At 34.8% G+C, this 20,415-nt stretch overlaps 1 protein-coding gene across 5 annotated transcripts in view; it reads right to left on the bottom strand.

Moving 5' to 3' along the window:
• LOC145693379 (uncharacterized) overlaps positions 1-20,415 on the bottom strand; it is a 376,924-nt gene that overhangs the window by 290,470 nt on the left and 66,039 nt on the right. For all 5 annotated transcript variants that reach the window (XM_081769325.1, XM_081769321.1, XM_081769322.1 and 2 more), the window contains one exon: positions 3,768-3,815. In XM_081769325.1, the coding sequence (XP_081625451.1) occupies positions 3,768-3,815 (48 nt within the window). The remainder of the gene's footprint in view (positions 1-3,767; positions 3,816-20,415) is intronic.

Consider the following 20,415-nt stretch of genomic DNA (forward strand, 5'->3'; position numbering starts at 1 on the left):
CATGAGTGTACGTACTAAATTTGTAATTTAATACCTCAGCTTTAGCGTACTAATTATGATACGTTGACTTTTCAAATTTTACATGCAAAGCAATAACAGGATTTTTCCCTTATTGTTTTACATTTAGAGTAATGACGGGATTTTCCCGATGGCTAGGGCGGGAGTTTCCTAATGTAAGAAATTTACTGACCGGACTTCTTTAAGCTTATGTGACCTCTTTCAGCATAACCCTGTTGCTGGATAATAACACCAAGGCGAAACAAACTTATTTCTGCCAATATGTAATATAAATACATAAAGCAAAATATCTAAACCCAAAAAACCTAGTTTAAACTCCCCCCCCCCCCAAAAAAAAGGGGTTTTGGCATTTTCAAAAACAACCATGGCTCTTGCCAACCTTGCTTACTTTTGTATATAGGAGGTTAAAAAATCTTATTATATACATTGGTTAATCCTTTGGAATTCATAACGTAAATATGTTAAGAAGTAAAATTGTTTGAAATATCTTTTCGAAATTAATGGTTTATTTTTTAGGTTTTATATTATTATCGGCATCAATCACTAATTAAATGACTTTTTGTGTTATAGAGAAGTAAAACAAAATTTGCTTTATCAATTTAAAGCAGAATTTTGAAAAAAGCCCAAAATTTCCCAAGCAAAAAAGCGAAGCAGAAAAAACAGAGCTTTTCCAAAAAAGCCGTTTTTTTCCCGAACCCTTGCATCTCTAATATGAATACATGTTTTGATGTTACATCAAGAACATGCAAGACGATTGATGTCAAGACTACAAGAACCATGATCCATCCTTTTAGATGTCCAGGATTTGATGCCATGATCGATGTCCAGGATTCGATGCCCGAAGAGAACAACATTTAAGAAGAGAGAAGATGAAAATAAGAATTCATGTTAGTTAGGGTTTTAGGTTACATGTAGTAAATAGTTCTGTCGTACTGATTTCATATAGTTTGATTACAGCCAGTATATGGGGCTATAATCATATCTTGCAATTCTTTTCCAGTCAACGGACGCTTTAAGCCTAAATAACTTAAAGCTCATTTTTCTCGAACTGAAATAAGTACCCTTCTTGTGCCGTCTAACTTTACTATCTTTGGTTAGCTAGATAGTATTACAACTTTTTTTTTTTTTCTTCTCGCGTATTAGTCACGTTTGATATTGAAATTATTTTTCGCATTAGAGGAACATATATATATGCAGAGAGGTCTATATTAGATTTTACTACATTTATGAGATATTTGTTTATTTGATTATGATTATATATATAAGTTTCTGATCATCTATCTTAGTGATAATTGAATTTATTATTATTCCTACCTTTCATTTCCCATCCCTGAGCACTAACGGAACTCCACACTAACATTTTAAAACACATGTCACTTACAATAATATTATGCAAGTACTAATGTTTATTTTTCTTCTTATCTTCCATCTTCCCAGAGACGCTGTCCTGACATGTTCAAGGTTACCCACTGCACTACATGAAATGTCTTTGAAATACATATTCAGCAGTTTGCAATGAAAGCTTGATTCAAAACAAACAATTTGTTATATAAAGAACTCTTTACCTTTAACAAACATTTTTTTTTTATTTTCTTCGATATTTTTTGGACTACGGAAAATTGAAATTTTCGTGTATTTACAATTTCGAGAAGGGGGTGTGAAGTAGCTGTGTATTAGATGTGAAGTGACTATGTGATAATTGTGTAAACTTTTAACTTAATTTGCTAAATTTAATTATTTTATTAAATTACATTTATCAACGACAGAACTATGAACTCTAAAATCCATCAGAACAAAACTTTTATTAAGATTGTACATTTCCAGACAGCTTCTGTAATCTCATACTTGTTAATAAACACGACTAGTTTCCTTTTTACCTTTCCACGTTCCTTTTCGCCCAGCTTGACATATCCAAGTTCACTGAACGTCAGAATCATAATTTTGCAACCAAACAAAACCACGGAGGACATATCGACAGGGGGTATTCGCCTCGAAGTTTAGCAAGGTGCAGGATCATCGAAGGCGAGCAGATCCCACCATTGGAGGACGACCGACTCCATGTAGCGAGAATATCATTCTGTTGGTTCATCGCCGCAGACACATTTTGAGTTTGACATCTGAGCAGTGGCATGAAGGTGTAGGAGATCATCATTGTGAGAGGCACATCGTCAAGAGAGAATTCGACGCCCCTGACAGTCCAGCAGGCTTAAGATCCAGATGTTGGCTGACTTCAGAACATCTAGGTTCCTCCAAGGAAAACCTTTCATCAAGCAGATGACCATGACGACACCAGTCTAATCGGATCTGTCAGGCTAGTGCTCTTCCTTTATCTTTTAATCACAACCTGTCTCTCTCTCACCTATTTCCCCAACTAGTCATTTTCAAAATCAAAACATTTGAATTTTAATTAAATTCAATCATATCTTTGCAGTTAAGTACCGTGCTGTGCATCAGTTTCATCCCCAATTTGTTGCATTCATTTAATGAGTATTATAGAGGTTATTCTGAGCTACGACTGATGGCACAGCACCGGCACACATGATCATTTCAGCAAGTTTGAACCACCCTGTATACATTATCCGAATTTGGATAGTGGTAGGATTTTTATGTGTCAATCTTGGATGAATTCTGCATCAACTGAGACCAAAGTCAGTTTTATACCAATTACTTCTATTTCGAATGCTAGCAGGCTCACGTTAAATGGTACTGCTACTTCTACGAGAGTTACTTCTTGGCACATTTTAATGATAATATTGATGTTGGGTCTGTTTTCAGGTATCATTACATTCACCTTGATTTCTCGATCCGAGTAGTTTGTATTTATCGATTTCAAGTACTGGATTCTGTTGAAATTTCTGTTGTGTTTTGATGCTGGTGATTCATTTTACATTATGTGCACAAACTCGCATATTGTTTTGTCTTCTCATGTAGTATGTGAGAGACAGTATGCGGCATGAACCTTCGGTCTGGTCAATAGTTTCTGTCACGTCTCCAAATGTACTCCATTCTTATCCGGTATTTCTTGCCATAATATGTATTAACCGTTATTAATATTGTGGCGAGCCGCGGTATGCTCTCTGCTTAGTGCGGCAGTCTCACAAAAATTTAGTAACGAGCCAAAGTTCTTCTTCAGAAAAATGGTTAGAAAATGTATCTGCAAACCTAATGTAATCCGAGTTGCAGAGTAACAAGCACAAACAGGAACTCAGTTACTTATTAAATGAAGTTTTTAGATTTACAGTGTGGTGTTGCTTTCGGCCTACACTAAACTTCGTGTTTCGGTTCAAAGTTTATTATTATTGCCCCATGTCTCGAATTTAGAGCAGAGAGTAGTAGCATAATGATATATCAAAAATATAGCAACCTTCACTATCTGCGCGCCGGTTGCCAGATTTGGGATTGAATTATGTTTGTAGTGTATTTTACATATTCATTTGTTTATTTCTAAGCGATGATAAAATTGCGTTGATCAAAGTATACGCGATGTAAAGATGCAATTGAAGAGAAATGAGAGATTCGGTGTAAACAAGACCCTTGGTTTACATGAGTCAATGCATATCAATTGTATCAATGCATATCAAAGTTACTTTGAGGTAGGATAATATACGTTCCTAATATATAATTAATTTTCGTGGTGCTTCGTATTCAACGTGCCAGTCATTAAAGAAGACAGTCAAATGTTGTTGCAAACTTAATATGCAATGTACAATAAAGGAATATACGTATAAAAAAGAGAAGATAACACTCACGTAAAGTTTGAAAGTTGCAATGTATTCACATGGGCTGAAATTTCCTTCCTGTAGAAAGAAAGAAAATAATATTACGTAAACTGTATATATGGTCTATCTCTAGATAAATAACTTGATACGATAATTTCATGTAAACAAATAAACACAACTGTGTTGGAACTGGTTTCCTCGCAAACAATTTATATAATTATTTTAAGAATGCTAAAATTATACATAACAAAGTTAAAATTCGTATCGATTCTTTTGAAGAAAGCTAAAGGAGGAAATAAAAGTTAAAGACATATTTACAATCTGCTGCATTCTGTTCTTTTTGCTACAGCTAACCAAAATATTTGTTATTTGGTAGTTAATTGTAATATTTTTAATAATAATAATAATAATAATAATAATAATAATAATAATAATAATAATAATAATAATAATAATCGCTGACATTATACCAGGTTATCATAAAATAAGTATCGCTGTTCAGAGAACTCTGGAGAGGTAACCTCGTGACAGAATGCAATCAAACCTGGAAGGAGTGCATTTGAGATCATGCAGAAGCGATTGGTGTAGAAAACAAAATTAATTCCAATTTTCGCCACCTGAGGTAATTGTGGCGCTGTACAACACCAAGTAAGTGCAGCGTGGAAGAAAAACGACACTAGTGACACTAACTGATAAGAAAGGCTGTAATTACCTCTCCTGTGGGTTTCGTGGTATTATTACTATTAAAGCCCCGTGGTCAGTGGGGGATTTACGGGGAAAAGGCCTTTTCAACTGAAGCGTCCCTTTAAAATTCATGGATATCTTACAAAAATGAAGTTAAATGTTAGTCTTTCATGTGGCCCCTAAAATGCAAGCTCTCTCCAAAATTCCAGGGAAAGAGTAGTGTCAAATCTCGCCTCCAGAAATAATTGTGTTTCTGTTCAGTGTTAAGTACGGTGAGTATGGTATGGAAGACAAATGATATTGATATTCAATGAAAGAAAGGCCGTAATTATGGCACCGTGTGACGCGTGGCATTGATTTGTACTTCTATTAATAACCCCGTGGTGTATTGGTGTGTTATGAGCGATAATGATGATGTGGGGTCCTGCCGAAAGGCAGGTCCTTGACGTGAAAGTCTTTGAGCAAGGAAAATGCATGCTGACTAGTACAGTATGAGATGATGGCGTTCTAAGGTCGGGACCTACAGGGTAACATGGGATCCGACTGACGTGTGTCTTCACCGGAAATCGAACACGTGAGCCCTTGAACACAAGGCAAAGAGTGTGGGAAGAAAAAAGAAGCAATCCTCAGATCACCATCGATTCACTTCTAGCACATAGTGGCCCTCAAAACCGTATCACTGAAACGCATGCGGGCGTGATTAAGCGCCTGGAGAGGTAATTACAGTCTTTCTTATCATTTAGCGTCACTAGTGTCGATTTTCCTTCCACGCTGCACTTACATGGCGTACAGCGCTACAATTACCTCTAGTGGCGAAAATTGGAACTAATTTTATTTCCTACACCTATCGCTTCTGCATGTTTCCAAATATACTCCTACCAAGTTTGGTTGCATTCTGTCGAGTGGTTACGTCTCCAGAGTTCTCTGAACTGCGGTACTTATTTTATGATAACCTGGGCAAGCTTTGAAAGACCATATTAAAAAAAAAACTAAAGAGTTAAAATGTCAAAAAAGAACACCAGGTTAGGTTCGATATTATCTCTATAAGGGGCAGCTGTTAATGAGAAGCTTGATAAAGTAACCAAAATAGATGTTGACGAAACGTGGGAAAGCATCTGAACACAATGAAAGAAAAATAGTAAGAAAAAAAGCGGAAAAGTTCGAGAACATAAAAGAGAAAATTCTGAGCCTTGTACTGGAACTTAGAGCTTTGTCATCAACTATTTATTATATATGGTCCTCGAAAACCCGCCTATAATTTATGGAAAACAATGTCCAGTTTACTTTCTAACCAAGTATTTTGTAGGATATTTTACAAAACTGAGATTTTAAATACTTGGTAACAAAATAACCTCTCAGGCAATAGATTTCTCTATTCGTTGTTGAATTTTATTGCTGTAAAATCGCCACTTTATTAACTGATAAGTTTCACGTCGCTTTTCATAACCGATACTGTATGAATCGTAACCTGTTGCTTTTAAGTTGAATCCGGACATCTATCGAACAATCGAACACTACGCGTACAGAAAGCACTCGGCCGCGAAGGGCACACTTCCTCATTTGACAATATCCAGGAGAAGTGAGCACTAGAACAGCTTAAAAAGAAACTTCGAGGAGTACCACAGCAAGATATCGCCAATGTAAAAAACCCCTGAAGTGAAAAATAGTTTGTGAACTTCCTTGTAATTCACATAATTACATATGTTGGTAGCAGGGTTGGCAAAAACCATGGTTTTTATTAAAAAAACCAAAAAAAACGGTTTTTTTGGTTTAAACCAGGTTTTTTTGGTTTAAACCAGGTTTTTATGGTTTAAATAATTTGCTCTATATATTCATATCATATATGGACAGAAATAAGTTTGTTTCGCCTTGATGTTATTATGCAACAACCGGGTTATGCTGGAAGGGGTCACATAAGTTTAAAGCGGAATAAAAACCGCTTCTCGAGTTACATCCGAGAGAAATTGTCCTCCATTTGAACTCGGAACCAGGAGTAATTGGCCACAAATGAGATACGTCTGCCGACTCACTCAGGAAGGAATCCTGATTAAAAAAAAATACGTTGTACTGATCTTTACATGCTTCTTAATATAACTGTCAAGAGTCATTTCAGAAGGACAAAAAGATAAACAGTTGCACATATGAAACCATTAAACAGAATTACATATGAACAATTTTAAAGTACTACGGAGTACAGAAGAACTAATTTAGATCAAGTTAGTTAACAACGACTTTTATTGGTCCAAATTAAAGAAATACACCGACTTAATCTGCATATCAATAAGAAAAGTAAATAAAGATACGAATTATTTGAGTCCACTTTGGCTCAGACTCATTTATACATAAATAGATACCAAAGATACTTATTTCACTAAATGCCTCTCGTGGGGTCTGTATGACCCCCCCACACACACACACAAAAAGTACGGCATTTTCGATGTATTTTATCAATAGTAAACATTGAAACGAAACAATATTTAGAATTTTTCTTCGATTGCAATTACATAACAATAATAACTACAAAAAAATCACAAAATAAACATTTGGCTTGTGTATAGCCCGCTCCCCCCAGTTCTTTGTCACCGGAACTGGAAGAGTCACTACTACTGCTACTACTACTACTACTACTACTACTACTACTACTACTACTATTACTACTACTACTACTACTGCTGCTGCTACTACTACTATTTATATCGAGAACAGAACCCAACCAACCCCTGCGGGGCTTCTAACCCGTTCCTACTACTACTACTATTGCTACTAACTACCACTACTACTACTACTATTGCTACTAACTACCACCACTACTACTACTACTACTACTACTACTACTACTACTTATACTAAAAGAGCTTCCTTACCACAAGATTTACATCTTAAATCTTTATAACATGCGATTCCGATTCATTATGAACTAGTATGAATCGTTAGAATTACTATGATTCGTTAAAAATCACTGGGGGGAGCGGGCTACACTCAATCCAAACATTTATAAACGCATAAAAAAAGTTGCTTTTGTATTATAATCTTTTTGAGTAATTAATGGGGAATTTAGGTCTGAATATAATACGAATAATACACGAGTGAAACGTGATAACCCACAAATGTGTGTTCATCAAGATTTTACAAACACTTACACTTTTACGAACATTTTTTTGTTTTTTGGTTTAAACCAGTTGATTTTTTTTTAAAAAAAACCAGCTGGTTTAAACCTTGGTTTAAACCACCTTGGTTTAAACCAGCCAACCCTGGTTGGTAGGATCTGAAACTTCTATATGAATACTTCTAAATACCTCCGATCTAAAAAAAAATAAGCAGACACCAGATCTACTTAACGCGCAGAGGCTAAATTCCAATCGTATTTCATAAATATGCACATACATGTACCGTAATTACCCCTTCAATGTTAAGCTTATCCAATCATTTGTGGTATTCTCCAACATCTCAAATAGTATACAGTCTTACCTTTATTTAAAGACTAACAGAAGTTAAGTCACATGAAAATAAACATGTAAACTTTACTCACATAAATAAGTCTCAGATTCAATTCGAGCAATTCCACTCGAACGAGGTACGAAACCAACTATATACATTTCACAGTATCTTTCTTGGTAAACCAAAATTGAATCAAAATGAATATTATCTATAGATTATGCATAGCCAACTTAGTCCAATTTCTTCAGTTTAGATGTATATATTCGTACAACTAGAATCTCCGTAATTTGCTTTAAGTCGAAAATCTTCTACTTCTTATCTTCCGATTCCTCTTGCAAATGCGTCCACGTTTGCGTTGTCATTTTCTTTTCTCTACTCTCGCGGCACGGAAACCGAGTGAAAGGTTATATCCATATAAGGGCATAAAGTTTATTTTGGGAACCTGGGCTGTTGGAGAAACAAGCCCAAAGTTTTGCCCTCTTCACTTACCACAGGGTGAAAACAAAGTCTTTTCCGAACTGTTTACATTCATATAAGGATACAAAATCTCCTCTGGGAATTAACCTAAGCTGGTAGAGAAATCACCTTAAAGCTTGGCTTTCTTCACTTAGTCAAGGGTGGAGGCATAAGGTAGTCTCGGAACTGGATTAGGTGTCACAAATATCTGCCTGCACTTTCTGTTGCAATTCAAAACAACGTAATGAAGCGAATAATTCGCAACTTTTACAAAGACGAGCCTCGCGATAAATTGCTGTTCCATAACAAACTGATACAAAAAATATATTCATTATACTGGCGCCAATGCAGGGTACTAATGTAAAATTTCAAGGAAAAAGTTTCCTTCAGTCAACTAGACACTTAAACGTTGATAATATTGTTAGCAGAATTATCACTAACCTCAATAAACACAGTAACGTGGGTATTAAACAGGTAATTCTAGATAATAAAATCCTCATCTGCCTATCATAAATTTTCAGAAAATTGAATATATTATTGGAAATACTAGTAATATACAACACAAATTCTCAACTTGGACACTCTCGTTTATTTATTTATTTATTTTATTTTGAAGATTGAAAGCGGCCAATAGAGTAAGAGCGAATTTTAAGTTCTATATAAAGGCGAAATAATACAACAATAATATGTGAACATGAAAGAATGGACACATTTCTCAAGAGAAGGAAAATCAAGAGAACAATTTTGAATGAAGTCGTTACACACGCACACACACAAAATACCCACTCACCTATTCACACTTAAAAGAGCTGTGGAATGTCTGGAAGAATTTGAACAATATGCTTTCTCAAATCCTGTACTGGAACTAGTTGAAACTTCTTCAGTACCAGAAAAACAATTGAAAATTTTCAAATGGGTACAGTGTAACTTCTATCAGTTTTCTGCATTCAGTTTGAGTCTATATATATTTTGTACTAAAAGATGAAGAGTGAAATTATCACCATCACCAACAGTTAATTGCGAAATAGGGGGAATGCATCTGAATTGTACCTTGGGACACTGGGGTGGGATTAAATCCTTTAAATTACAATATATGGTTAAGGTTACATTTTTGCATCGGTTAAGCTCAATCCTGTGTCCAGAATACAATTGAGTGCATTTGCAGGCAAAGAAAGCTTTGTAGTTAAAGCCTCACTGGAAGCTCAGTGGAATTGACTCTATTCAAGGAAATTTATTTTAATGTCCCTGTTTAAGCAGTTAAGGATATGAAACAAGGTCTACTATTAGGTTCACCTTTTTTCATTAAATTTAATGTAATTCTACGTAGTAAAAATAGAAAGTTAGTTCTGAAAACTGAAAAATCGGATATAGTATCAGATTTCTCTTATCACAAATTTTATTGGTACAGCTAGATAATAAGTACAGTCAACTTTTGAGAGATCAAAAAATGTTCATTTCAGGAATTACATATAGTAAGCATTCAGATGAAGGTAATATTGTCTTCTGAATTTAATGATTATGGCGAGATGTCAGGAAAGGAATTAAACGATTCTATAAAAGAATGTAACGATTTAGATAATAAGACAAGAACGAAATTATTGGAGTCGCTCATTCGGTATAAACACTCATTTTGTGAGTATCTAAAACCTACGAACCCTATAAAATTGAATTAACTGATAACGAGCAACTTATCGGGAAAATATAACGGGCAGTAAAAAAGTTCCTGGAATTCTGTTGTAACTTTATTACCGCTATATAAGTACATATTTACTTAATCGCCTTCAATGCGATGGCTCAGTAGTAGAGCGTTCACCTCAGGTGCTTGGGATCCTGGGTTCGATTCCAGCCCCCGCCAAGTTAACTTCGTGGTGGACAAACACGATGTGCGTGGGTTCCATCGGGGTGCTCCCGTTTCCTCCCACTTTCTTTATTCCACCACCTCATTCATTACTCATCACCACAGTCTTCTTTAGCCTAACCGACATAATCGTGGGACGTAAAACTCAAGGATTTCATTTCATTTTTTAATCGCCTTCAAACTTGGCACCTTCGGAACACACACACATACACACTTGTTCCACCGCTCCTGCAATTGATGAAAACACCGACGACGGGCCTTCTTTGGTGTCTTTGAAAGCTAAACACCGCGTTGGTTTTGATATCTTCTACGTTAGCGAAACCGAAAAGCCCCATTTTCAGCATTGGGAGCCAAACTTTCGATGATGCTAAAATGTTTTTAAGGCTATCAAAGTCTCTGAAGCATATTTTCCTCAAATTTGCACATGAACTTTACTTTTGCGCGTTGCTCGATCTGTGATATTGTGCCAACTGAGCACCACACACACCTCCGTTTAGTTACGCTACTCGTACTCTGCCTGTTATGAACCTGTTTATCCTTCTCAATTTCATTAACATGCAACCTAAGAACAGTACAGTAAACGATTCATTGTGATTGCATCACAAATGCCAAAACTACAACATTCCGGGACTTTTTGACTGTCCCTCGTATATCCTGTGCCACAAGCTATGTAGCCAAAATTTGAAGGTGAAATAAATAGATAAAATTACGAATTGCGAAAGAAAGTCCAAGTAGCTACAGGAATCCAATCCAACGGGACGAAAATCTTCTGGAGAAGTCAGACCAGTGATTGATTTAAGATTATTGATCAACAAAGTCACTTCACCTAAAATTCAAGTAGGACCGATTGATGAAATATTTACTCGAATTATCGGGGCAAAAGTCTTCAGTTCAATGGATGCCACTATGGGATATTACCAGATTCGACTACACCCTGAATCTTATAATTGTACTAGTTTTATTTATTTAGACAGCCAATACATCCTTTGTGTTTTATCAATGGGACTAGTCCCGAGTCCGAGTGTTCTCAAAATGTAATAAATTCCTAATGTGGATTAGAGACCAGACATTTTTGTAGTGGTATAATCTCGAATCTTTAATGGTTCATCAAAATGTAGCAGACCATTTCACCCATTTGGAGAAAATATTTAAAGTTTGGAATTAGGAAATGTTGGTTTAAACTTTACGAAATGTCAATTCTTTCAGAAAGAAATTTTATTCTTGGACCACGTTATAGATGGAATAGAAACTAAACCAAATATGAAACAAAATGAGAGTATTAAGAATTTTCCAAAGCACACTATTAAGAAATAATAGATTATTTCTTGGCCTATTATCATGGAGACGGAAATTTATTCCAAATTTGACGCGCCTTTATTTGATCTGTTGAAGAAAAAGATAAATTTCCTTTAACGCACGAGATTTCAAAATTATTCCAGCAATGGCAAATCTTGATAAGTGAACCGCATGCTTTAAGTCAATCAAATTTCGATAAGCCATTAAATTTCTTCTCAGATGCTAGTTTCGAAAATTTAGCAGATAATTTGGCACAGTATGATGATACAGGAGGATAGCTAGTCATTGAGAATGTCAGTATAAAGTTAAAATAATATGAAGCCTCTAATTTGATTTGCTAATTAGAATTGTTATTGTGGTATTATTTTGTGTGAGCATTTTTATTACATATTAGGAAGAAAAGTCATGGTAAATTGTGATAATAGCGCTGTCACATTTTCATTTACTTTGCAGAATTAAGTTCCTAGAACAAAATTCAATTAAAGCTTCAAGGTTTTGACTTAAATTTGCTTCAGTTGATATAATAATAGCATGTGTTTACAATACATTTCGGAGTAAATAAACACATGAAATTGGCACGGTCCTTATTCTTTTGGAGAAAACAAAAGTTAATGTTTATGCAATATATTAAAAGTTGAAAGCTACGTGCTCGAACGAAATTTTCAAACCAGATAGTAGCGCGATAAGATAATAAGCAGGTTGACACACGACATCAAAAGTTATGTATTGATCTTGTAGGGAAACTCCCTTGTATTTATACATATTATTTCATCTTGTCATTCACTGATGTTTATAGACGCTTTGTATGCTACTTACCATTAAGAACTGTCACAACGGCAGAAATTATCTGAGCTCTAGATAAAAATATTATTGTTTAATTCCATATCCTAAACAGATTTTTTTCTGAAAAAAAAGGCCCATGGTTCATATCCGAGAAATGGAAAAAGTAATTGTGTAGAACATAAAACATATTTTGACTACTCCATGCAATCCAAAAGCTAACAGAATTGTGGAAAGTTCACACAGGGAGCTAAATCGAATAATACGTTTGATGTGTCATAATAATCATACAAAGTGGAAGGAAATATTGATATCTGCGTAGAATCTCCTGAACTATTCATACAATGCTAGTATAGATAGTATACTAACAGAAATCTATATTTTGTACTTTTTTACTTGTAAATTTTTAAAAAAAACTTCCTTAGCCATTAGAATTACGAGATACAGAAAATTCGAAAAAGTAAATTCAGGTGCTTCCTAGGCTAATAACAAAAAAATGGAAATTCCATTCAAAATTTAATGAACTCTGCGATATTTTATCTTCAGTATAAGAGTTTCCAAGAGAAATATTTTAATTATGTATGCCATGTTTAAAATTCGTTAATTTATTTTCGTTCTGTTACATTAATTTAGACAGATTATAAAGGGGCGTATTCTAACTTGTTCTGTCTCAAGTATTAGGCCTACGAATGCTATTTCAAAAGTATAGTTAGTATGCTATGATGCATTATTTAGCTTGATCATTTGCAAATCCAAACTTGATACAACTAAAAGATTGATTGATTATTGCAGAACAATGGTAAAAATCTATCGTGAAGCTTCTGATTAGTAGAATAATATTTGCAAACATTTATTAAGACACGGATGGTCTACGTTAACTGCTGAATTACGATTAGTTGAACATTTCAAAGTAAAATTTCAGGCAGCTACAATTGGCGAAAAATAATAATCCATAAATTCCTTACGCAGAGTGTGACAGTGGTATAAGTAAACATCTTATTTGCTATCTTAAAATATGATACCTAGTCTGGATGATATAACACATCTGCATTGGTTCCTAAACACATGTTAACCGGATGATAAGCCTTAATCAGTAACGATAATATTTATTGCAAATGTTATTTATATGTATACATCAATAATCATGTACTGTTCTCACCATCAACGGTAATAGTTAAATTTGCAACATGATTAGGTTAGGTTAGATAGATTTATCTGTAGGTTAAGTAGGATAGTAATATTGTTATTATTAATCTCATGTTTGCTCATGTCCAAAATAATTGTCGCATATCTACAATTGTCTTCTTATAAGAATATAATTTGATAATGATTTTGCAGGTAGTTTTAACACTGATACTATATGTATAATCGGGAAATGTATATTTGTGGTAAATTTCATACGAATAGAATTATAAATACGAAAATTTGAATAAGTAAAATAAAATGTTGCTAAATGGACAAGAAAGTTTTGTTTTCGTTTTATTGTTCTTATTTACTGCTCTTTTGACACGAAATTTGCCACATACATGTGTTTTCCGATTATACACATACAAACATTATAAGAATAACCGGGCGAACTCGTTATCAAATTATATTCCTACAACAATATATTTATAGACATGCGACAATAATTTTGGACATGAGTGTCCTTGTATGATGATATAGATTTTAGGTCCCACAATACTAATATTAGTATTGTATGATTCGTTGTGACAAAATGAACCATGAATGATGTTAATATGAAGACTCAGTTCCCATTAGGAAGGCAATATGAATATGTTGTCCCTTCTTAAATGAACAGTACAATGCTATTTACTGAACATGAAATGAATAATGAACATGAAATTATTATTCTAAAAGAAATGTATTTTCTTATGCAACTTAATATATTGTTCGAATTCATTTTTGATGCATCCTTTAAAAGGAAAGAAAAATGGTAACTATATTGAATCTGCATTGCAGATATATTGCTATTATATGCATCAATGTTCTTAATAATTGAGGAAGAGTAGTAACTTTTCATGATAGCTAATCATAAAGGATCAAGCATAGAATTCATAAAAAATTTAGAATGAACTTGTTTCCAATTACTTATTAAATAAATAAAAAAATAAATAAGCAGTTGCTAAAATTATAATGCAAATTTTATTAAAGTTATACTATACAATTGAAGATATCATGAAATAAATTGTTACTACTGATTATCGAACAATTCACGATAATTGTTGTATAGGCATACAAGCTATTAATGAAATCACAACACCGTCATTGGCATGTAATCTCTTGTGGAAGCTATTTATCTTGTTACTCGAATACTGCCTTCAAAATTACTAAAATTGTTCAAAATAATTTGCTTAAAAATATTTATTATTCGGATGTTGAATATGACATAAGGTAGAAACAATTTCTTTCATCTTTCATCTACTAGATGGTAAAATTTAGTCTCTTGATCAGAGCGGCTAGTGCAAGTTCCTGGATAATTTACAGCTCATCTGAAATAACAAATACTATTGCGTTAAAAAGGATTTTTTAAACTATTGATGATTTTGATTATTGATAATCGTGGTAAGTCACGTAAGAAAAAATAGGAAATGTTCCAAGAATAGTAATTTTCTAAGTAAAACTGGAGTTCCCCATAACTCCAATGGTAGTCATAATGATAGGACTAAGCCGAATTTTGAAAAGTTCATTGTCTAGAGGATTGTTAACATCCAAAAGATTCTCGCCAAGATAATCACCATAATCATGAAGATCATCATCATGAACATAAGGATATTCAATACGTTGAAATTAGTAAAGCATCCGTTTCTACAAATTCTTGTTGTGATTTAGGTAGAACACACATCTTCATTGTTGTAAAGATACACTCATATTTGCGCGAAAAGATGCACCCATATTTACGTGAAAAAACGAATTCATATTTATTTTTATGAGAACAATTGTTCACCTTCTCGCGACAAATCTGGTTGTTCTCCGCGTCGTCAACCTCTCAGCGCCTCTGCATCGTTCTCAACCGTCTATTGATAACTATGTTTGTTCTTAGCGCCGTTCACCTTAGAGAAAAGCGCATAAATGTGCTTCGGGAATTAGATGTGATAAGCATAGTACCAAAACATCACTGTCATCAGAGCCATGACGTTTTGCACTAAATAAATTTAACAATGTAGGTCAACATTAAGGTTTAAAAGCGCGTTTAGAGTTTGCTCAAAAAAACTTGCGCTTAGATCATTTGTATTCTGAAGAAAAAGCATTAATATTAGATTAAGAAATATCATGATTTATTTGATTTAGAGGATGACAAGCTCTCATACACGGATGTCATTGAACATAGCTTTCCCATTCATCCTGGTAAACGAGGTACCATTGTAACTCAAAAATTGTATCTAACAGAAGTACACAAAGCGAAGAACAAAATCAAATTGATAAAATGTTAGATGAAGAAATAATTTCCCCAAGTAAAAGTACCTGGAATTTTCCCATACTGATATTGCGAAAAGGAGAATGCATGCTGGATACCTACAACACGGATCTGTTTAGATTTTCATAACTTAAATATGATGACAACGGTTATAGTTTCCTATTGTCGAACATTACTGAGATTTTATATCAATTAGAGCAATCTAGGTAGTTTATGATTTGAACTTAGCCAATTCGTACCAACAAATACGAATCAAGCCTGAAGACATTATAAAACCGCCTTCAATACACCATATAGTCACTATGAGCATAACCGAATGAGTTTTGGGTTATGCAGTGCCCCCGAAACATTTCAAAGGATGAATATAGTTCAAAGAAAGTGAAATGAACTCTTTAAGTTTTACGTCCCACGGTTACGCCCGTTAGGCTAAAGGAGACGGTGATGAGAAATGAATGAAATGGTGGAATGAAGAAAGTGGGAGGAAACGAGAGAACCCCGAGAAAACCCACGAGTACGGTATTTGTCCACCACAAAAGTCCACACGGCGTGGCTGGGGTCGAACCAGAGATCTCAAGGACCGGAGGTGAACGCTCTACCACTGAGCCACCGCCCATACGTCTTTGGAAAGGAAACTACCTTTGTGACAGATAAGGCTTTGCTTTGCTTTGGATATTTAGTGTAACAGGCAATATTAGTCGACTTTGAAGATGGAGAATAAAATTAGAGGAATATAATTATAAGATCATTTACAAAGCCGCAGTTAAAAATACCAACGCTGATGCATTAAACTGGATTGCTTATTTAGATCCAGAAGGACAAACTTCTAATCTTGATGACGAAACGAAAAGTGGAACCATAGAATTGCATAATCTTCCCATCTGTGATCATCAATTTATGCATCGAATGATAGAAAAAACAGAAGCGTTCTTGCGCTTGATTGATTGAAAATATTGATTGAGAGGGATACTGCACAAGAAATGGAATTAGCTTCCATTACGTAACAAGTAAAAGTATCTTAAACAAAGAGAAGCGCATTATTGGGTTCGTTGATTTAGAAAAAGCTTTCAATTGCGTGAACTGGGTATCTTGATTAAAGTACTACGGAAGTGAAAGGGAGATAAAAGAATCGGAACTCACTCACTTATGAACCAATCAAGAAAAATTTAGAACGTAAGAACTGACAAAGAAGAGAGCAATTAGTAAAGATATCGAACAAAAATATTGCCCTCGTCAATATCATTCAATATCTATATAGAATAATGAAGAAGGTTTTAAGTAAGGAGGAAATGGTTTTTAATGAAGGAAGACCGGTTAGTGCATCTGCTTTGTACGAGATACCCGTTATGAAATCCGAATCGATATTAATATGAAGTTAAACGACGTAAGAAGAGATTGTGCAAAGAAATGAGACGAAAATAAATACGGAAAATCAAGAAGGAACGGTTATGGAATAAGGAAGCTGTGACAACTATAGAAATCTGAGTACACAAAATACTAAAAGTGGCCTGTTTTCTGTGCCTTAATAATATTATTAATGAAAATCTGGAATGCGAGCGGCAAGAGAACGATCGTTAAGATGACAATATTGAATGATGAAAACCATATTATATACGTCATGAATGAAGAGTTGCAGAAAGGGGTCACTGAACGCTGAGTAAGGTAATGTACGAAAGAGAAACGGCGATACTACGAAAGGGATTATGAAAAGACTAGACTTCTTATAAATTTGTATGTTGAAAAGAAGAGCTTAGTACTCAGAAACAATAAACCAGTAAGGGAATTTGGAATACATAAAGCTGTTAGGTTTATATTTGACCGATTTTAAAAGGCACTCACCTTACGAGAAACCTGGTTACAGCTATCGATAGTGTTTTATTTGACCTGCAGTATTGTAGATTATTGTTCTGGCTAGAAGTTTCCATTGAAGCAAACCCCGATCAAGTACGGGCAAAGGAATTCGATCCCACTCTTCCCTGCAAGTTTTTCAGAGACCAGCGAGTGCGCGCGAACGCTGATATTGGAAACGTCTTTTCAAAAAGTCGAAGCCACAGGAATATCTCCATACAGAAAGACACGAACTCATTTCCGTTCCATTTCTTGATAAAAAGGCAGAGATGTTCTGGAGATAAAATATGGATCCTTGCCAGGTTGGCGTACACTTGCACAACAACTGTGGAACGTCGATTCGTAAAAAAAGGTAATAACACCAACAATGGACTCAATGGACTCTTGAATGTATCTTGCAATCACTTTCACGTTTTTATCAAATATGCGTATTAGAAATTTCACCGCATAAATAAATCCCGTAACAACCATAGACCTACGGGGTAATTTTTCCACCAGTAACGAACAAAGTTGCAACGGCCCTTCCGCATCCCTGTCACTATGTCCGAGTCAGAATGTAACTACCAGCAGTGAAATCAACGAATACTTCATCCATCGTGACGACTGTCTGCCATCTTATTTCATAGTTTCCTGTTTGTTTTTCATTCTGCAATATGATTCAGAAGCAGGTGCTGTCCACTCATGTCCAAAATTATTATCGCATGTCTATAAATATGTTATTGTAGGAATATAATTTGATAACGGATTTGCCAGGTATTTCTTATAATGTTAGTATCTCTATAATCGGCAAAGACATGTACGTGGCAATTTTCATGTAAAAAGAGCAGTAAATAAGAACAATAAAACGAAAATAAAACTTTCTTGTCCATTTAGCAACATTTTGTTTTACTCATTCTAATTTTTGTATTTATAATTCTTTTCCTATGAAATTTACCACAAATATACATTTCCCGATTATACACATAGTATCAGTTTTAAAAGTACCCCGCAAAATCATTATCAAATTATATTCTTACAAGGAGACAATTATATATATGCGACAATAATTTTGGACATGAGTGCACATGGGCCTTACGGACGTAACTCAGTCGAAGTTGCTTACAATGGCTGTGTTCAGATTTGAAGGTGTCAAATTGAATAGCTGGTCCATCGCACGTTGGATCAGTGAATTTTTCTGGCATATCAATTAACAGATTCTCTGCAGTGCTGTGGGTGTCACTTTTCTTGTAACCCTCTTTCTGATGATTTTCGTGGGCAACTGTTTCATCCTGGACTCCTGCAGGGTTCCTACAAGAAAGTGTAGATCGATTTTCCTGACACAAATTCTTATTTTACCCGACAAATTCTTGAATATAAATGGAAGATATGGGGTAAGTCCTATCATACACTTTTTCAACGGCCTCCTCCATCCCCATAGCCGTCCAACACACACATTAAATGAGCTACCATTTACATATTTGTTATGTTCAATATAAGTAATTGTTATTTACACGAAATTTATCATGTAAGTATATAATATGCACGATATTACATATGGTACTCAGCACTTAGTTTTCTTTTTCCACCTCTGATTTTACTTTCCTCTGCACTTTTGATTCATTTCTGTTTAAGGTATTCATCATAGCGCCTCCGAGCTGAACGAACTGCGAGAAGCATTCTTCAATTAACAGGAACAGATTCTACACCTTCACAGTACGTAATTGTATCATGCACCCGCCTCTGCGCTACCATAGAATCTTTGATTTGGTTTTGTCCAATAAGTGTCTTATTGATTGAAAACTCGCCCACAACTGAGGCATTGCCGTGAGATAAAATTAAACATTTTCACAACATGCCACAAATCTTATTTCTTGGACTTATCTTTGCAAAGATGTCACCTAACCTGATACTGCTCATCTTCTCTTCGTATTCTCTGAAGTCAAGAGACCCCTGAATTTCAGTACAGAAAGACTTAAATTGACACTTTGCTTTCTCAGCTACAGAATCAGATATTCTGTTATGCTCATGCAGAGTTTGTAGGATGCGTTTCATCCTAGTCTGGGTAAGTTCAGGATTCTTCTATTGTAATCTGGGGTCTAAAGCTGACAGAGCACGTTTGTACTTCAGAGGGCTCCTCTCCACAATCATCTTGATTGTGCCCAGCAAAAATTTTCGATAACAAGCCTGAAATCTAGTTTTTCTGACGCTTTCAGTTCTTTCAGTAGTTGCTGTCTTAAAGTAGTTTCACTACGCGTATGTAGGAAAAACGAGCATGGAAAAGGGGTATGAAATATTCATTTCAGTAACGCTCTAATTTAGGCGTCATTTGACGGCATTCACCCGCCCATAACTACAGATACTCCTGGCTACGAAAAGCAGACGCGTCGTTCTAGCAACATTGCCCAGACGGGCACGGCATTCCTAATTCGGTCCGGTATAAACCGAATAGCATTCCGGAATTCGAGAAATATAATATAATTGGAGACCAAAAGATTACGATATTGTAAGAGAAGAAATTGTTTTCTGACTGACAGAATAAAACAATGTAGGTGAAAGAATACTTAATGGATTTTATTACAGCTGATAATTCCTGTCACGACAAAAAGTTAGCTGAGTCCCATAGTGCATGGAAACTTAAATTTATTATAAGTGGCTTGCCAGAGTGTAGAGACAAAAACTCGTTGCGTCTAAGTTCAAGTAGTTTTTAATTATCTAGCATTCTAATGTAAATTTATTTAGTTATATAAATATTTTACCTTCTCTCTCAATGTTTATATGTAGAGACGTCAATGCTTAGTATAAACAATACAGTAAATCTTTCTTACAGAAAGCATGAATTGAATCAGCAGTTAAAATCATTTGAATAATTATTTCATAAAGTTTTTCTAATAATTATTCGAACAATCTTTTTCTTACTATTCGGT

Source organism: Thermobia domestica, chromosome 8 (genome assembly GCF_964235325.1).
Source record: "Thermobia domestica chromosome 8, izTheDome1.hap1.1, whole genome shotgun sequence".
In the NCBI taxonomy this organism is placed as follows: Eukaryota; Metazoa; Arthropoda; class Insecta; order Zygentoma; family Lepismatidae; genus Thermobia; species Thermobia domestica.